We start from the raw sequence: 19700 nt of genomic DNA on the forward strand, positions 1-19700 counted from the left end.
AGGGCAGAAAACAAGAAAGACCAATTAATTTTGTCTTCGGCAGACGATTCTTCCATTATTCGTCCGAAATTAATATTCTGGGTATAGGCTAAATGCCAAATATTTGCATTTTGCATCTCTAATTTAGAAGCAGCAATTGCTGTTTGTTTTTGAAAATTTTATTTTTTTTATTATAATTTTACAGTGCCGAGCATAATCATGTATCTATTTACAATTTAAAAACTCCTTGAAAAAGTTTTTTGCAATAACCGGACCCTATTTGCACAAATTGATAAAAGCGGACCCTGGTTAAAAGAATGTGAAAATTTTTTTCACAATTTCATGAAAACCGGACCTTTCACAAAATGTCTGGACAGACCCCTGGATGGGGTTCTTGGCATTCTGTGACAAGGGGAGGGAGTGTGTAACAAAACGTGTGACATCCCACATTTTGAATAAAATAGAAATAATTAAAAACAGCAGATTTTTTTCAATTAGTATTATATTGTGTACCATTATTATATTGCTTAAAAATAAAATTTGTAATGGTTTCTCCAATATGTTTGTTTCTAACCTGCTTGCGCATATGTTTTTATAATATAGTGCAACAAAAAGGGGAAAATTTTAAATGCAATATCATTGGCGAGACTTAATCATCAAAATCAATGAATAATTCTTAACTTTTTTTTATGAACAATGCAGAGTCACTTTCTTCAAAAATTAGATTAGAGAAGTTTTGCATGGAGGACTCAGACTGAATATATAGGCTAAACCTAACCCAACAGACGTCACAAACATTATTCATTCAGCATTCAGGGTATCTGCTACATTTTAGATTTTCAAATCCATGACTTTTCATGACTAATTACAAGAATTTTTCATGACATAACGAATTTTTTTCCGACAAATACGGAACAATAAATTTAAAAAAGCATTATAATAACATTAACTGTATTGATAGGTATAACCAAAACTGTTATACTCTGCATCTTCATATTTATAGATTTTAAACTTAAAAAACAGAGCAAAGAAAAAGTTGAAGCAATAAAACAGCTGGAAAAAATACTAAAGCAAATAATTTTTTCCCCTTTTTTTTCTGCAGAATTATATTCTAAAGATACTTTTCTTGTTCATCAGAAGAAAAAAAAAACACTCCTGATTTTTCTTTTCTCATTACGGAATAAAAAAAAAATTCGGCAATGACTGACTGTCTTCAACTAGAATTTTAAATTGATGAAATAAAAAGAATAAATAATAACAAAAATTCTGAAATCAGGGAAGTTTAAAAGATAATTCGCTCTAGAAATGATGTTTTTTCTTTCAATTTTTTAAAAGAACACCATAATTTTTAAAGAACATGATAAAAACATTTTATATTTTAATAAGATATTCTCTGTGTGTGGGGGGGGATTAGTTACAAATTCAGATATTTAGAACACCATGAAATTGGGGGGAGGGAAAAAATTCCATTTTAAAAATTAGATTTTTAGGCAACCTAAATCCATGATTTTCTGAAAAAAATAGATAAAATCATGACATTTCACGTCAAATTTTGTTCAATACCGAAATTCATGACTTTCCATATGCGCAGTTTGTTATAAAAGCATTACTTCGCGCGATCCTTCGAAAAACAGCCCTAAAAATAACAGTCATTTTTAGGTTCTTAAACCTTCTTTCTCTCATATTAGCCTTCCATTCTTTTAAAACCTTTTGTCGAGGAAAAAATTCTCACTATTCTGGAAAAGAATAGGGAAAAAGTCCTTCAATAATATAAATTTTCCCACTGTTTTTTAATCTTTTCAGAGAAACAAGAAATGAATGAAAAGGAAAGCGTAATTAACAGTAATGTTAAACTTTTCTCTGCGCCATTTTAATCCACAATCAAAATAATGAATATTAGATCACCGTGACGGTTGCGAGGCCTGCAAGCGTTTTGTCCAGCAGCATTGTTTAAATGAGTGGCACGAGACGGTGGATAATCCGTTATTCTTGACCTTAATACGGGGTTTTAAAATTTCTCTCAGGTTTTTATTTAACTTTTAAATTTAGATTTTTGCAAAACGAGTTCAAGTTTTATTAGTTTTATAGATACTGTGAACCCCAATGACATTAGCTACATTTCATAAAAAGATATTTCATAATATACTTATAACGGATTAATGAACAGCAAAAGTTCCATATAAAGAGTGCGAATTATTACGAGAAGTTACGATTTCCATTAATACTATTCTATTTATTCCGATTAATTTCTACGTCATCGATTAATTTCCATCGTCATGATTAATTTCATAGTCAGCCGTCAGGCTAACCGTGATACGTTTTCGTGGTTTTCCTCTCAATGTAACGCAAATGCGGGTTAGTTCCATCAAGGAGTCCTCCACGAATGCAAATTTCTCTCAATACTTGATCGATCCAGGAGTTCCTTTGTCTTCTGGATTGGGTAAAAAATTACAAGGCTACGGAGTTGAACGTTCGTAAACCCAAAACATTGGGCTGGCTGTTCAACGACGGTTATAAAATAATAAATTAAATAATATTAAAGATTGTCTGTTTATCTGTTGAAACTCTTGTATGAATAAGATTTTAAATGAAAAAACATTTTTATTTATTTCTGGTGTCCGTAGAAAAAATAAACATCTTTCTTACTATATTAACCCTTTATTTTTTAAAAAGCATTCTGTGGGCAACCATTGGCTAACTTTTCTTCCAGGCGAAAGAAGAGTTCTTCTATTTTTAGAAATTCTGTCACGCACTTCAAGAGAAACTGGTAGTTTAAATTAATGTTTTCTAATTCAACTTTAAATAAGGGTATTCGCTTATAGCGACAATTTCGCTAAAAAGGAAATTTCATCCTATTACTGACCGTTCAAATGTTATGTAAGCACTTAACGTGTGATTTGCTTATTTTTGTTGATAAGTGTGGAGGTAGAAAGGGTATGAAAAATGTTCAGGAAAGATTTATTTCTCTTTATGCAAACAAACAGAAACACATAATTAGAAAAATTTCAAAAGTAGAATTATTTTCGTGAAAGAAAAAGAAAAAAAAAATGAGACTGAGGACTGAAATTCTGAGAGTTTCAGAGTTTTGTCCACAGAAGGAAAACATAAAAGATAACTAAAGAATATTCTTCTAAAAAAAAAACGAAAAAAAAAAGGAACGAAAACGTGTTTGTTTTATCCAGCATTATTGTAACAGATTTCTACATGGATTTCTGAAATCCTGATATTTTTTATAGGATATTATTACGCAGAGGAATTGCAAATCGCTCATTTGTATACCTTTTTAAAGCATTCATTCCCTTTGTGCCATTTCGTCGTGAATTCGAAACACGTTTTCGAACTGCTTTTTCGGTGGTTATTATTTATGGATTTCTGAATAGATTTTAAAATCCCGTTATTTTTAATGCTTAATAATTTTTGTCGTATGTCATGAAAGTAAAGGGGTGCTCTCGACGGCCAAGAATTCACCTCCTACCACACACATACGTCCCAGCCCGTTTATAGGGTGGATCCATTCATACATCCATCCACAAATAGTAATTTTGTCCTGAGCCAGAAAACGGCCAATCTCCAATTCAGTACCCTCAGAGGTATGATTTGTTATGGAAACATGGAGGGCTTTGTGACTCGACAGATTTAACGTGCACCAGTCACCATTTACTATAAGGGGAATCTTCAGACGGGGGGATCGAACTCACAACCTCTTGGACATGAGCCCAACGCCCTACCAACCAGGCTATCCTGGGAACATACAAAACTATTACAACTTAAAAAATCTCGAATCATGCCTTTCGATTTTCGAAAACTTTAGCGGCTCAAATTTGAACTAGTTTTATTAAAAATCCATGTAATTTTTGATGTATATATATATATATATATATATATATATATATATATATATATATATATATATATATATATATATATATATATATATATATATATAAAATTACAAAATAGTGAAAAGATATCTCTTCATCAGCTCACACGATTATATCCGCAAAAAGGAGTGCTTTCTAATATTTTATCAATATAGCCAAAGCAAAATATATCAATACAATGGTATGAGGAGCACTAGGAAAAAAAATTTTTGAAACAAAATAGAACACAATAAGTAATAAAACTTATTAATTTTTTTAATTTACTTCGTTGTTTCTCTTTTTATCCTTTTTGTGTTTATTTATTGTGCTATATATTGTTTAAGCAATGAGTTGTAATAATGTAGTGACCGTTATAAGGCAATTTATAACAGAATATTAAATCGTCTTTATAGCGAGCTTCTCGTTACAAGTAAATACACAATTAATTTTAAAATAGTAATAACAATACTAAAAAAATGAAATAGTCCTCTTTATCTTCTATTTAAAATTAATTGTTTCAAACTTATGAACCAATTGTTAAATAAGGTTCAACTTTCCATACTTCTTTTACCTGATATTCAATTTTTAATATCTCTGTTCTAATTTACTATTATATCATTCTAATTTATATTATTATGCAATTTATTGTTTCGTGAATTTAGTGTTTGAAGTGTTACTCATTTCGAATAAGTTGATTTTTTTTTTACAACAAATCATTAGTTGGATATTTTATTATAAATTCTATTTATGTCTTTAATATAACAGTGCATGTAAATAAGTAATCTTCGTTTCCAACATTTTTACTTATTTAATTTATGACTCGATCTATACGTATTCTAAAGAATTCTTTAAAGTATTTTTAAAAATATTTCAGTTATAATAATATTTATAAAAACCAACCGATTGTAAAATACAACTCCAGAAAAAAACGGGATTTAAATAGAAATAAAAAAGGAAATCTAATTTAAATCAAATTATTCGGAATATATTCTTATACAGCAAGCAACAGAGCGGTATTTTTTTTTTCAAATTTTTTAAGTAACTTTCGAACATCTGAAAATATTACTTCAGACAAAAACAATTATAAAATATTAAAAAAGGTATGCTTACCAAAAAAAGAGAGAGTAGTAAATCCCCAGAGCAAGAGGGTCAGTTTTACATCCATCTTTACAAAATAAATAGTTTGCACAACACAAAATAAAATGTTTATTCAGTTTTTTTCACAAATAAGAACACTTAAATATTCCGCCTGCTGGCATCACACCTTGTTCGCTTGTTTACTGTCCGAAACTGCGTAACGGACTGAGATAGAAACCAAAACTCATTCCTTTCACATAAGTGACATGAAATAAATACAGCGCCATCTCTCGAAGGACGTAAGCACTAAACATCTTAGGTGGGCAGTGCACTTCTATTGAATACTCCGTAATTTTATTGTTTAATTCGAAGGTTTGTCATTTAAAGGAGAACAAATGAAGTGTCCTTCAGGTTAACAATAAAAAATGTTTTTAATTCTCCAAATGCTTCATTTTTATTATTTTACGTCTTTCTTACACAAGAGAGAAATTTTCACCTTCATCTTCCCAGCAACTTAAGTTTAAAACCATTATTGCGGAACTGTTCTTACTTCCGTAAAGCTCCTTGCCGCCGGAAATATCAAATGAATTTTATAATAGAAATCTTCATCTTAATTCAAGATCTGCTTCAAAACGCAAGCTCATAAAAGCATTCTATTCACTGACTGCAAAGTTGCAATTTTTGTATTTGGAACAATTTTTTTTTATTTTTAAAGTCACGAATTGTGTAATAGTTACGAGGGAATTTTATTCATTTTTAACTAAAAATGTTTAATATAAATATTTCACAAATGAATATCTATTTTTTATAAATAATCTGAGATAGGTATTTTGAGTATTATTTTAATATAGAACATTGTTTTTCTGAAATCGTTTTTTTCTTTTTTTTTTTTAAATTTTTTAAAACAAATTTTTATGAATATTATTTTGGAAATATTCAGATAAATTTTTTTTAAAAATAAATTATTATTTTTGTTAATTTAATTTTTCTAAAACATTAAAGTTTGCGACAAAGTTTACCTTAAGAATTGTACCACCTGTAAAGCTCCAGAAGAGAGTATCAAGTTCGTGTATCGTTATGGTTTTTATTAATTTTATTTTTAAAAAAATATATATATTTAAAAATAATTTTTAAATAAAATTTTTAAAAATGTTCTTCGCTATAAACATAAAAAGTTAATTAAATTTTAAAAATTATTTTTTAAAAATACATTTTCAAAAATATTTAACGTTTTGCGCCCAGTACTAGCTGTAATGCATAAGAGGTTACCTGGTTTGTATGCCGTTAAGCCTTTGTTTAAATCTTTTATTTTAATTTTTCTTTGTAATAATCTTAGAATGAAGCACTAATATTAATTTTTAAAATAATTTAATTTCTCAAGATTTAAAAATATTAGCTCTTTTGCGACAGAACTAGTCTATAGCCTCGTACCAATAGTAAGTCAGCCTCTAATGGTTCCAAATTTTTTGCCCCATTGCTTCATATTTCTTTAAATTTTTAAAAAATATTTTTTTAAAATTAATTTTTAAATAAATTGAGTGATATATTCTTACGAAATACCTATATTTTTAAATATTAATAATATTTCCCTTTTCTGGCAGCAGACTACCCTCTTTTGTAGCCATCGAAGGTTCCAGGTTCGTCTCCACTTACGGCACTATTTTAATTTTAAGAACTATCTCATTTTTAAATAAACTTGTAATTAATGTACGTATTAATTTTTTTTTTGTTTAATTTTTAAATTTATTAACTTTTTTGCCAGCTTTTGTGTCAGCGGCAGAGTTGCACATGAGTGTGCAATAATCTCACCGAACCCAGCTTAGTAGACGCACATGCGGACTCATAAGTATTTCATTAAACATGGCTATACGACTGACGGTACACCAAAATAGATTGTGGTTGAATGAAATACGAAAACGTTGAATAGAACAATGTGAAAAGCATGCTTTTACATTGTACATGGCGAAAATCGACATTCCCTTTTCGAAAAGTGAAAAGAAAGCACTTTTCAAAAACACCCAATAAAAAAAGCACCTTTAAGGGCTTTTAAAATACGAATATAAGCACCTCTAAGTACTTTTTAAAAACGCTACGCACCATGCATAAAATACTCTTTAGTTGTGAATAAAAGAAAATCTCATGATTTGAACGATATTTTTGTTTTTATTGTTTTAATTAAGAATCAGAAATTCTAACCTACATTTCGCTACAAATGTGCTTTAAGTTCAGTGCGTTCAAGAGCAACAGTAAACAGTGCGCATGCGTTGCTATGGCTGCCGCTGGTGTTTGATGTTACCTTACTCTTGAACAACCACTATAATTAATAAAGCATTCGAATATAAATATAACAATCCCATAGAATAATTTCAAAATTGCTGGAAAAAAGTTCTTCACTCATTTAGCTCAATCCGAATTTTGCGTGATTAAAAATGTCCTCCCTCATATCTAAAAGCTTTATGCGTGATATTTCATATAGTGCCAACAGTTTAGCCACATAAAATTAAAAAAAAAATATTTGCTGTTAAGTTGTTGTAGTTAGTTTACGTCGCACTTTGTTGTTGTTGTTAATTTACGTCGCAGTAGAGCTGCACAATGGGCTATTGGCGACGGTCTGGGAAACATCCCTGAGGATGATCCGAAGACATGCCATCACAATTTCGATCCTCTGCAGAGGGGATGGCACACCCTCGATACCGCACACCCTCGGTCCCTGTGCAGACTAATCAAAGTGGTCACCCACCCGCACACTGACCGCAGCTGACTTCGGTGATCTGCTGGGAACCGTGTCTTAACGATCAGTCCACTGCGGGACTATTTGCTGTTAAGAAAAAGATTGTTTGCACAGAGTTAGTATAGATGTGTTTCCATACAGGGTATCTGCTACATTTTAGATTTTCAAATTTATGATTTTTCATGACTAATTCCAAGAATTTTTCATGACTTCACGAAATTACTACACTCTATAACAAAAAAATTGACGCACCAAGAAGCAATCATCCGATTGCTTTGAAATTTCGTATGCATGAATGTTTTGAACAGATATGGCTGGAATGATGCCGACAGGGGACATATAGTCTTTAGCGACGAATCCCGCTTCCAACTGTGTCCTGACGATCATCGAAGACGTGTTTGGAGACGCACAGGGCAGAGGGGGGATCCTGCCTTCACTATTGCACGCCACACCGGCCCTCAACAAGGCATTATGGTCTGGGGTGCCATTTCCTTTGACAGCCGGACCCCTTTGGTCGTCATTAGAGGTACACTTACTGCACAGCGGTACGTCGACGACATCCTAAAACCTGTTTTGCTTACGTTCGATTTGCAGCGCCTCGGGTTAAAAAAAACCAGCGTCCTGGGGCGCTGGTTTTTCAGCAGGACAATGCCAGACCACATACGGCACGTGTTGCTATGAACTGTTCGCAAGCTTGTCAAACTCTTCCTTGGCCTGCCAGATCACCAGATCTCTCTCCCATCGAGCATGTCTGGGATATGATGGGAAGGCGATTGCATCTGGCACGGATTGTTGATGACTTCGTTCGACATTTGGATCGAATTTGGCAGGAAATATACCATCCGAGAACTTTATCGGTCTATGCCAGGCTAGAGGCGGGTCATTACCTTATTGAACTTGTCACTGTAACTCTGCAATAAATAATTCGATTGTTCTGAAATTTTAAGCATTTACTATTCTGTACATTGTCTTCCTATCCACCAATTTTCGTTTCAATCGGACAACTCCTTCTTGGTGCGTCGATTTTTTTTGTTATAGAGTGTATTTTCTCCGACAAAAACAAAACAATAAATTTAAAAATGCATTATAATAACATTAATTAAAATGATCGGTATAACCAAAACTGTTTAATTCTGCATCTTCATATTTATTGATTTTAAAAACAGAGTAAATAAAGAGTTGAAGCAATAAAAGGAGTTGAAAAAAAATACAAAATCAAATAAGTTTTTTTTTTCTGCAGATTTATATTCTTAAGATACTTTTCTTGTTCATCCCAAAGGAAAAAAATGCTCCTGATTTTTCCGTTCTCATTTCGGAATTTAAAAAAAAAAAAATCACCAATAACTGGCTTTCTTCAGCTAGAATTTTAAATTCATAAAATAAAAATAATAACAAAAATTCAGAAATCACAGAAGTTTAAAAGATAATTCACTCTAGAAATGATGTTTTTTCTTTCATTATTTGAAAGAACACCAGAGTTTTTAAAGAACATGATAAAAACATTTTAACAAAATAAGACTCTGAGGGGGGATTTTGTTATAAATTCAGATATTCTGAACACTAAAATTGGGGAGGGGGGTAAATTCCATTGTAATATTAGATTTTTCGGTGACTTTAAGCCATGAATTTCCATGATTTTTTAAAAAAACATTTCATAACATAATTTTGTTGAACACTGAAATCCATGACTTGCAGATGTCCTGTTCATAATATTGTTCAACCCCTGCAGTAATATATTCTGAGTTTTCGCTAAACTAAATTACGTGGCATGCATAATACATAGCTGCCAACAAGGATAGGAAGAAATTCAGTAGACTTTACAAAATAATATAAATTTCATGATAGGTGTTTCATAATGTATTAAATATTTCATATACATAGGGAATTTTAAAGTCATCAAAAATAGAAAGACTGCAATATTGTTCCAGTTATGATTGATATTAAATGAACTTGAAATGTTATGTATTTACTCATAATTTTGAATAGTAATAGGCATTTAATTCATCAAAGATAGTTAAAAAATTTTTTTAACTAATTTAAAAAGGGAGTTCTGAATAAAAAATAAACTGAACATTTTAGAACAAAAGATAAGTTTCAAACTGATTTTTAAAAATGAGGCTCGCTTCTCTATGTATTATTAACACTTAAATACATATTCTGCAAGCAATAATAACCTGTCCAAAAATTCTGGGAGCTTTTTAGTAAAATTTACTCAATTTTAGGGTACAAAACTCAGGAGAATTATTATTAAACCAGTAGACCAGCAAAATTCAATAATCTTACTGAAAAATCCAGTAGTGTTGGCAGCTATGTAATTACATAATATTGCCCTGTACTTCTGCTGAAATACAATTCCGAGTTTTCCGTAGCCAAATTATTCTACAAAAAATAAGCACCTTTTAAACACTCAAAAGATATTTTTAAGCACTTTAAAAAAATATCATAATTGGGCAGGGTTGGAAAGTTTTTGACAATCAACGGTTTTATCTTGTTTTAACTGTCATGTCGAGAAAAAAAAACTTTTGGCATTGTTTTTGACAATTGTTAAAAATTTTGAAGTTTTGAATCATATAAAAAGAATGGCGTTTACATACGCTACGGACTGACAATACACCGAAATAGATTGGGGTCGAATGAAATGTGAAAACGTTGAATAGAAAAATGTGAACTGCGTCTTTTTGCATAATTCGCAGCTAAAACCAACATGGTAAAGGAAAAATCTCATTTTGAAAAGGGGGAAATTAAGCACTTTTAAAAACACCCAATGGAAAAAGCACCTTTAAGGGCTTTTAAAAAACGAAAATCGAAAATAAGTACCTTTAAGCACTTCTTAAAAACGCTACGCTCCCTGTATACTAAATTACGTAGCTTTTTTATATAAAACAAAAGTAACACAATTTCATATTGTCCCATCAAATAGTTTTTGTGTTATAAGAAGGAAACTTTTATGAAAGAACGGCGGCGTTGACGAGAGCAGTAGTAACTTTTTTTAAGTGTTGAGAGAAATGTAAAATAAAGAGCAAATAAGCCAATAAATAGAAATAATTTTTTAATAAAAATACAAACTTTATTAGTACAGACTAAGTCCATTTCAAACATTAATTAGAGCAGATGGAGAATAATATTTATTATTGTGACCAGTATGACGCGTAGAAATGTGTATTTCAGTCACTTCCATTTGGCCAAATTCATAATCCTTGAATTTCTGGAGGAAAAAAAATTATAGTTAATAAATTATTTAACACATTTTGTGAACAATTCCTCTAATTGTTTATGTGTTTTACATCATAAAAATAAATCAGATATATGAGAGAGGGCAAAAAAATGTCAACCACAAATGCACAAGAAATGGCCCCTACAAATGAATCTAGAATCACGCACTATGACCACACGAATTATTATTGTAATATAAATTATTCTTCAGTTTTGTTTTCTTCTAAAATCTACAAATAGAAACACATATTAAGTGTTTGGTTAATAATGTATCTTTTTTATTTTCAAATTTAATTCTTGCTGTTGCTTCCAATGCGACATCTCGTGTTTTTATAACCGTTGTTGAACAGCCGACCTAATTTTTTGGGCTTATGGCTACCAATGTTCAACTCTGTAGCCTTGTAATTTTGAATCCAATCCAAAAGGCAAGGGAACACCTGGATCAAGTATTGGGGGAAATTTGCTTTTGTGGAGGAATTTTTTAATAGAACTAACCCGTGTTTGCGTACATGGAGAGGAAAACCATGAAAACCGGTTAGCCTGTTGGCAAGGGGACTCTAACCCATGATCGTCAACCAATGAGGATATTTCACATCAGTACCGTGGTCGGTGCGCGTAGGGTGTAGAATTCGAATCAATCAGCCATTTCTGGAAATCGAACCCGGTTCACCTCATTGGAGGCGAGTGTCCTATCCTCTGAACCACCAAAACTCTTCTAAGGCCACTTGCAAAAAAAAGCAAGCCTGCTCGGTAAAAATCAAGCGAATTGAAGGCAGAGGGTTGATTTCTTGTTTTTCGGTGGCGCTGTCTATGGTCACGAATATGACTTTAGCCACACACACGTCACAGCCCATTTATAGGGCAGACCCATTCATGCCTGGTCTGACGCCGTCAGACATTTGGAGATAAGTAACAACCCATTCATACATCCGAAGATCGTAATTTTGACCTGAACCATTTCTGATCAATATCCAATTAAGTACCCTCAGAGATATGATTCATCAGACTTTGTGACCCGACAGATTTAACGTGCGCCGATCACCATTTACAAACGTTTAATTCTAAAATAGTTCTCTACATTGAGCAATTTATTAGTTTTAACTTCGCTGCGTACTAAACAAAAAAATAAATAAAAGAAAAAAATTGCGTCAACACGATTTTTAATCCTTATATGAAATGACTTCTTGAATCTAAATATGATCTCTGTTTCCTCTAACGTATATTTGTTTGGAAACGTCCTCTCGTTTGTTCTTTCCGAGGACTATTCATTTGATTTGATGAATGAAGAGTAATTTTAAGCATTAAATTTTTTTAGGTACCTAGAAAGGTTAAAAAATCTCAAATATGAACAGTCGTAGCTAAGAGGGAGATTTTAGAGTATTCCCCCCCCCTTAAATTGTAAAAAAGTAATTAAAAGCTGATTGTTTTTCCTTTCGTAGAAATTTTTAAACTTATTTAATACATATTCTCTCTATCAAATCCCTTTTTTCTTTTTCTTCGCAAGGCAATTCTAAATATTTAGCCACAGTTTTAGTCAAAAGCAATAAAATAGCTGAAAAAAAATACAAAAGCAAATAATTTTTTTTCACTTTTTTCTGCAAAATTCTATTTTAAAGACATTTTTTTTTTTGTTCATCCCATTACTAAGTAAAGAAATACTGATGATTTTTCTGTTCTTAATTCGGAATTTAAAAAAAATTCACCAATGAAGCTTGCTTCAGCTGCAATTTTAAATAGATAAAAAAATAAATAAAATAATAACAAAAATTCAGAAATCATAGAAGTTTAAAAGATAACTTCGCTCTAGAAAGGATGTTTATTCTTTCATTTTTCGAAAGAGCACCGTAATTTTTAAAGAACAGGATAAAAACATTTTATATTTTAATAAAATAAGACTCTGAGTAGGGATTTTGTTACTAATTCAGATATTCGGAACACAGGGCCGGATTAACCTATAGGCACACTAGGCACGTGCCAAGGGCCTACGAAATTTAGGGGCCTACGAAAAACTTGGGAGAAAAAAAAAATTTGACAAAAATAATTTAGCTTTAAAAACAACAAGTGTATTTTGCACAAAATTATGAAGATACAAATAAAAATATAATATTTTACGGTAATAAATTATTTTGCAGAATCTTATGATCTAATATATTACTTTTTTGCGATTTTTGGATTCAACGAAATCTTGTATTATGCTGTCGAATTCCAAACTACGCAAAATGTCTGATTGGATAGACATAAGTGCGAGCGATGCCAAGCGATCTTGGTAAGCAAATAATTTTTTATCAATTTTAATCTGGAGAAAGATCTTTCTCCTTCTGCATTTGATCCAAGAATCGACAAATATATTCTTAATGCAATGTGAACGTTAGGAAAAGTATTCACAAGTTTATCTTTAATTTGAGCTTTCAACATTTCTTGTGCAGATTTATGTTCATACAAATTTGAAAATAGTAAAAATTCATCTACAAAGTTTTCCTCTGAATCGGATGAGTAAATTTTCACCAAATTTTGCGCTTTTAGTTTAATCTCAGATTCTGACAAATTTTTGTGAACAAGAAAACCGAAATTATCGCACAAATCACTGTAAGCTTTACGCCTTTTAGTCATTTCTGAAATTAATACATCTAAAATGGCGTAATACGTTTCCATACGAAGAAAATTTTAGCATATATTTTGAAAAGAGGGGAGGAGTGGGGGAAGGAGGGGAGGGCCCATAAACGGCTGTGCCTAGGGCCTACGAAAGGTATAATCCGGCTCTGTCGGACTGTCGGAACATCATGAAACTGGGAGGGGGGTAACTTCCATTTTAAAAATTAGATATTTTGGCGACAAATCTATGACTTTCTGTGATTTTTTTTCTTCTAAAAATAGTTAAAATAATGACAAATATTGTTCAATACCGAAATTCATGATTTTCTATGATTTTTCATAACTTTCCAGGTGCGCAGATACCCTGTCTATACAATACCTGCAAAATGGGTCTTGCATCAAAAGAGCTTCGCTTTTCATTATAGCTTCTACTTTTTAGGAGAGTGAGGTGAAGCTTAACAGAATAATGTCTCGGGGCAAGATTCATGTTTGAGAATGTCTCGGCTAACTTCTCAGCTATTATCTTCAACCTAAAAAAAAAAGGGATCAAAATATCATTTTTCCAGACAGTCAACAGTTAATGTTCAAAATTGTAAACAAATATTTACTCCTTCTTCATTTTTCCAGTGATTTAACTCTTATTTTTTAAGACGTTTTACTAAATTTTTCAAGAAAAATTGGCAATTAATTTAAACCTACTTCTTCATGGACACTGGAAGAAATTGGAATAAACAGAACAAAATGAAAGAAACTAAAAAAAAAACCAACACAATTGTGTAGAAATATCATAACAGGGTGCATAGTCAGATTTTTCAACAAAAAATAAGCACCTTTTAACTACTTTTTAAGCACTCAAAAAGTATTTTAATCACTTGCCAAAAAAATCATAATTAGGATCTGAGCAGTAAAAAAAAAAAAAATTTCTATCGTTTAAAAGTTCTTAATTTATAAACACAAAATCAATAAAATTCAAAAACATTTTAAAAAACTTTATATAATCATGATAAAATAACTAGTTTCTGATAATTATTGCAGAGAAATTTGTGAAAATCAAGCATTTTTTGTAATTTAGAACAACAATCAAAACTGAATAAAAAATCTCTTTTTAAGATATAGAAAATTAAGCACTTTTTACAAACCCCGAATAAAAAAAGTACTTTTAAGGGGTCTTAAAAAACGTAAATCAAAACAAAGCACCTTTAAGCACTTTTTAAAAATGCTACGCATCCTGGCAATGTATTTTGTATGTGATTGGTTAATTAAGTAGAATTAATAAAATTTATTTGTGTTATTTTAAGTTTTTTATAAAATAAAAAAAATCAGGTTTTACTATACTCATTTACATGAAATTGTAAAATTACAATTATTTGAATTTCTTAATGAATTAATTACTTCCAATTATTGTTTTTCAACTATCATTTAGTTAATCATGATATATTAAGTAACTTTGAAATTGATATTATTATTAAAACTAGTTTGTAGTTATTAACAGTAAAACTGTCTTTTTGAAAAAAGTGAATTCCATGAAAAGCAGATGCAGATTAATTTTTTGTAAAGAAAAATTTTTTTTGGTCATAGGTTGAAGAAAAAAAATCATATTAACGCCATTATACTTTTTATGATTAATATTGTTAAACTGTCCTTAAAAAGAAAAATCAAAGGTCTTATATTCAAAATTTTAACTTCTTATATTATTTTAACATTTGAAATAAATCTTTCAATTCTTTTTTTTTTAAATAGTAACTCATAGAACTTGCAAAAAAGCATTAAAGATGTGAATAAAAAGTATAAATTTTTTTTTATGATAACCTTAGATAGTTAGCAATGGTGTCGTGTCGTAGCTTTCTACAAAAAATTTGAGTTTTTTTTATTTTAACAAAATTTAGCAACATTAATTAATTTTAAGCTTCCTTCTTTTTTCTTTTTCTACAATACGAAAAAATATAAATCATCAAAAATGAAAAACAAAATCTGAAATTAACTAAAATATTAAGGTTTAAAATTAGTACTGCTAGTCACATTTATGTGGTCTGCTACATTTTTCATCGCTGTCATATTTAATTTCAAGTGCAAACTATTATTTTATTTATTATTTCTTTTGTTAATGATAAGAACAATTTTTACAGCATTAAGCAACTTCTAAATTGAAACATTGAACCTCGTTATATGATCTATGCAATATTTCACAGCAAATTTTTCAAATGTAGCAGAGTTTTAACTAAAGTGAATGACCAAGTGGAAATTTCAAATTTATTCAAGGTGAATACCTAAATTTTGATATTTCAATACTGTTACTTATGAAAATGAGAGAGGTGCATTGAGAAATGTTTCGAAGAAGGTCAGAGCCCATCCTGCCAATGATGAGGATGATTTAAATTCAGTGATTTTAATTATTTTATTTTCAGATTTTTAATTTTTCCTCAATTTTATTGCTCAAAAAATTGCAACTGTTATCTAATTTAAAAAAGGAAAAGCATTTTGGTAGCATTTGGTTTTAAGCATTTTGTTTAGCATGTTTGAGCTAGATTGACAATATGTGTTACATGTTATTCGATTTCAAAACACTGAAAACAGTTGATACATGAGTTAAGGATAATTTAAAAAATTTAATAATTATAATATTTCAGTTTAAAATTAAAAAAATAAAATTTATGAACATAATGATTAAGTAAAAATAAATGATTTTCATGTAGTAGAGTTGAAAATCAAAATTAAATTCAAGCACTTTTATAAACCCTGTTTTAGCATTTTATATCTAAGATTCCGATATGAACAACAGTAATAAAGGAGTGAGGTAAAAAAATAAATAAATGGGGGCATATTTCACAAGTTCGGTATTAACACTCTTAGTTTATACAAAAGTAACGAGAAATTTTAGAAACAAAACTAATAATCAACTTTAATTTAGCAGCAATTTAACTTAAAGTTAATACCTAACTTGAACCTGTTATCTCACTATCAAAATAATATTTGCAAATGGTTTTGCTTCTTGGCAAATGACTAAAAAAAGTGATCTACAATGGACAGTAATCTACAGAGTGGAAATGTCCGTGAATGTTGTAATCTCTTTTAAAAACTATTTTGGAAATAAATAAAAAATTTTCGAAAAAAAAAAGAGATTGAATGAATACATTAATTAAGAAAAGAAGAAAACAATTCGAGTCTTAAACATGAATTTAAAGAAAACATGTGACATCATTCGCCATACTAAAGCGCCATCTGCAAAACTTTTTAAACAGCTATTTTCCTTAGATTGAATGGCAGCAGCTACAAACTTTAGACCCCCCCCCAAAAAAAAGAAGTTTTTCCTTTTCATTTTATAATATATCCGTCATTGAACAGCCGACCCAAGTTTGGGTTTACGACTACTAATGTTCAACTCCGTAGCCTCGTAATTTTGAACACAGTCCAGAAGACAAGGAAACTCATGGATCAGTACCCCCATGGGTGTTGATTTGTTATGGTAACATGGAGGACTTTGTGACATGACAGATTTAACGTGAATCAGTCACCCTTTACTTCACGGGGAGTCTTTGGCCGGCGGGTATCGAACCCACGACCACTAGGACATGGGCCAAGTGCCCTACCAACCAGGCCCTTTCCTTTGCATTGAAGTTTTGCTAACATTTGTTCTATCATCATGTTAATAATATCATTTAAAGAAATTGCTTCCATTAAATGCATTATTTGTACTAGTTCTATAAACTTTATGTGGAATACATATTAATGGCATGGCAAAGAAGACAGAAGAGAAAGATGGAAAGATTTAACTTTTTTCTTGTATAAACAGCACTTTTTTTTCCATTTGAGATTATTAACCCCTTAATGATTGGTCAATTTTCAAGAAAATGGTCATAAAAGTGCCTATTTTTTTATATGTGTATATTATACAAGTATTTTATTAGTGCTGACATCTAGTTTAAAATATACTACTAACTAACTGCAATTACCTTAAAAATATCCTGATACTACCATCTGGTGTGCAAAATGAGAGAAAAAAATTTTCTGGGCAAAAGAAATGAATTAGTTTTATTCTTATTTGCACGCTACTACTGAACACTCCAGCCTGGGAATATCACGAGAGTGAGAAATACAGGGCGAAACCTCAACCCGCCATTTTCACGGGAGCCAGAAGGAAGGGGTTAAAGTTGTACTACCAATTTTGAAACAAAGTTGAAGTTTTATTCCATAGAAGTAACACTAACAATTGCCTTTCATTTGTTGTAGAAGATAGAAAATTGATAAATAAGCTATTATAAGACTAACACATTGCTGCCATCAGTTTCAATAACTTTCGCATACAGTACATCAACTTCTGCATCGTCATCATTCATATACTCGATTCCTTTAATATCTAACTCCAATCTTCTTTGACCAAGCATTTTCCTGCAAAAGTTAATTACAAAAGTTTAACTACATTATCAACAACATACATGGTGTCCGAGAAAAACGGTAATTTTGATGAAATGTATAGTGCAGCTTTGAGGAGAACTCCTCCAGACTGAAAGTCTCGGGCTGTCTGCTGCTATGGTAACAAGCGAGAGCACATTTCTAATGGGGGTGAAATGGAGGAAAGATGGTGTCGATTGCTTTACTCACGAGGACCTACGCTAAGGTTAAGACAAAACTATTCATCCCACACCCCTATTCGAAGTGACCTTTCCTCGGAAACCATAGTACCCGCCACGACGAGAGACGGGTTTCTGGAGGAGTTCTCCTGAAAGCCGCACTATAATTAACACTAAAAGAGAGCATCAAAAACATTTTTCTTTGACAATGCAGTTATAAAACTAACTTAAAATTTAAATTTAAGTACACAAATCAAAAAAATTATAACTTGCTCTATTTAAGTAGTTTATTAAAGCCAAATTTTATAGCATAATAATAAAATAAAAAATAAATAAATAAAAATAATTACGAAAGGAAGAAAATTGTGATTGTATTATTGCAATCACTGGTTATCCATTGGTTAAATGTTTCTTTTTCTTTCTTAATAGATTTTCATAAACAAAAACTTGATCTATGAAATATAGCATAAAAGATACATCCATTTTAGCCATGCTATAAATAACTGAATTAGCACTATTGATTAAACTAATGAAAGTCATTAAAATGTGAAATAAGTATAAATGATACCAAGAGATATTTTAACAAAAATTATTAGAACTTCCTGATTTGTTTTCCAACTCGGCTATGTGATTTTAAAGTCAGGAAATAAGACTGTGGGGACAAATCTTTCAACATCAATCTTCATCAATCAAAATGTACCTCAAGATTGAATCGAGGTAGCATGTCTTATATATTAGTGATGTTTAATAATTGTAGTGGTAGTAACTGCCATAAAATATATATATTTCATCACTAATCTTTCCATTTAATAAGTAATCTTTCATTATTTTAGCCACTGGATGGCGCTGCTCAATTATGAAATGTATAACTTTATTTTCACTTCACTACTGATTTATCCTTCTTGTTAAGAGCTCGCCAACTTCCAAATTATGTTTATTTAATAATAAACTCTTATCTTAAAAGGCAATCTGACCTTTTTAAACTGAATTATAAATGCCTTAGTTATCTCGAATAAGTCGAACCAGGTACTACAGTAGCACATGTGAAGACAAACACAAGTGACCATGCAGCAACCAAGGGTAAGCAATATTTTCTCTGCTACCCCTTTTATTCATTAAGTGGGTGATCACCAACAGTAACAGCACAATGCTCCCCCACCAGAATTTTAACAGGGTTTGAATTCGACAAACTGATACCACTAGCTACCGTATTTGAAAAAGACTGGGAAAGCTGCATTAAGATCACCGGATTTTGAGCGCTTGCAGTGAGAGCTGTATTAAGTTCACCGTTTGTCATGAGAGGGTGTATTAAGATGACGGTTGTGAGCTTGGTTACTCTTGTGCTGCTTATTAGCAGTCGAATGCGTAGAGGCCCTGTTGTGTCTAGTCGATAATGACGCGAGGAGAACTATGTTACAGTCACAAACTGCAAGTCAACTGTTCACTATGTTACATCCATAATACTAGGCGTGTTCATATCGAGATAGGCGTGCTCAAATCACGTCCTAAAATCACTAGTGTAGAGAGTTGGATGAGACAAGCGTGTCCAGATCACGCCCATGTGGGGCTAGGCTACCGACAGTGTCAACCTTCATCTATCAAGAGGTACTTCAAGATTGAATCTAGTAAGCATGTCTTGTGTACTAGTGAATTGGTCTTTAATAATTGTAGTGGTAGTTA

At 31.1% G+C, this 19700-nt stretch overlaps 2 protein-coding genes across 8 annotated transcripts in view; both read right to left on the reverse strand.

The window, feature by feature from the left end:
* The window catches only part of Cda5 (Chitin deacetylase-like 5), an 81706-nt gene extending 76561 nt beyond the window's left edge, over window positions 1-5145 (reverse strand). The window contains exon 1 of the mRNA XM_043052532.3: window positions 4950-5145. Coding sequence (XP_042908466.2) covers window positions 4950-5004 — 55 coding nt within the window. The 5' untranslated portion in view covers window positions 5005-5145. The remainder of the gene's footprint in view (window positions 1-4949) is intronic.
* Window positions 5146-10692: 5547 nt separating this feature from the next.
* LOC107448514 (activating signal cointegrator 1 complex subunit 1) overlaps window positions 10693-19700 on the reverse strand; it is a 30547-nt gene continuing 21539 nt past the window's right edge. For all 7 annotated transcript variants that reach the window (XM_043052528.3, XM_043052526.3, XM_043052525.3 and 4 more), the window contains exons 7-9: window positions 17719-17838; window positions 13832-13982; window positions 10693-10852 (exon numbers count right to left, since the gene is read on the reverse strand). In XM_043052528.3, coding sequence (XP_042908462.2) covers window positions 10739-10852; window positions 13832-13982; window positions 17719-17838 — 385 coding nt within the window. In that variant the 3' untranslated portion in view covers window positions 10693-10738. The remainder of the gene's footprint in view (window positions 10853-13831; window positions 13983-17718; window positions 17839-19700) is intronic.

This window comes from Parasteatoda tepidariorum, chromosome 6, assembly GCF_982258835.1.
Source record: "Parasteatoda tepidariorum strain Cologne lab strain chromosome 6, Ptep-v5.0, whole genome shotgun sequence".
NCBI lineage: Eukaryota > Metazoa > Arthropoda > Arachnida > Araneae > Theridiidae > Parasteatoda > Parasteatoda tepidariorum.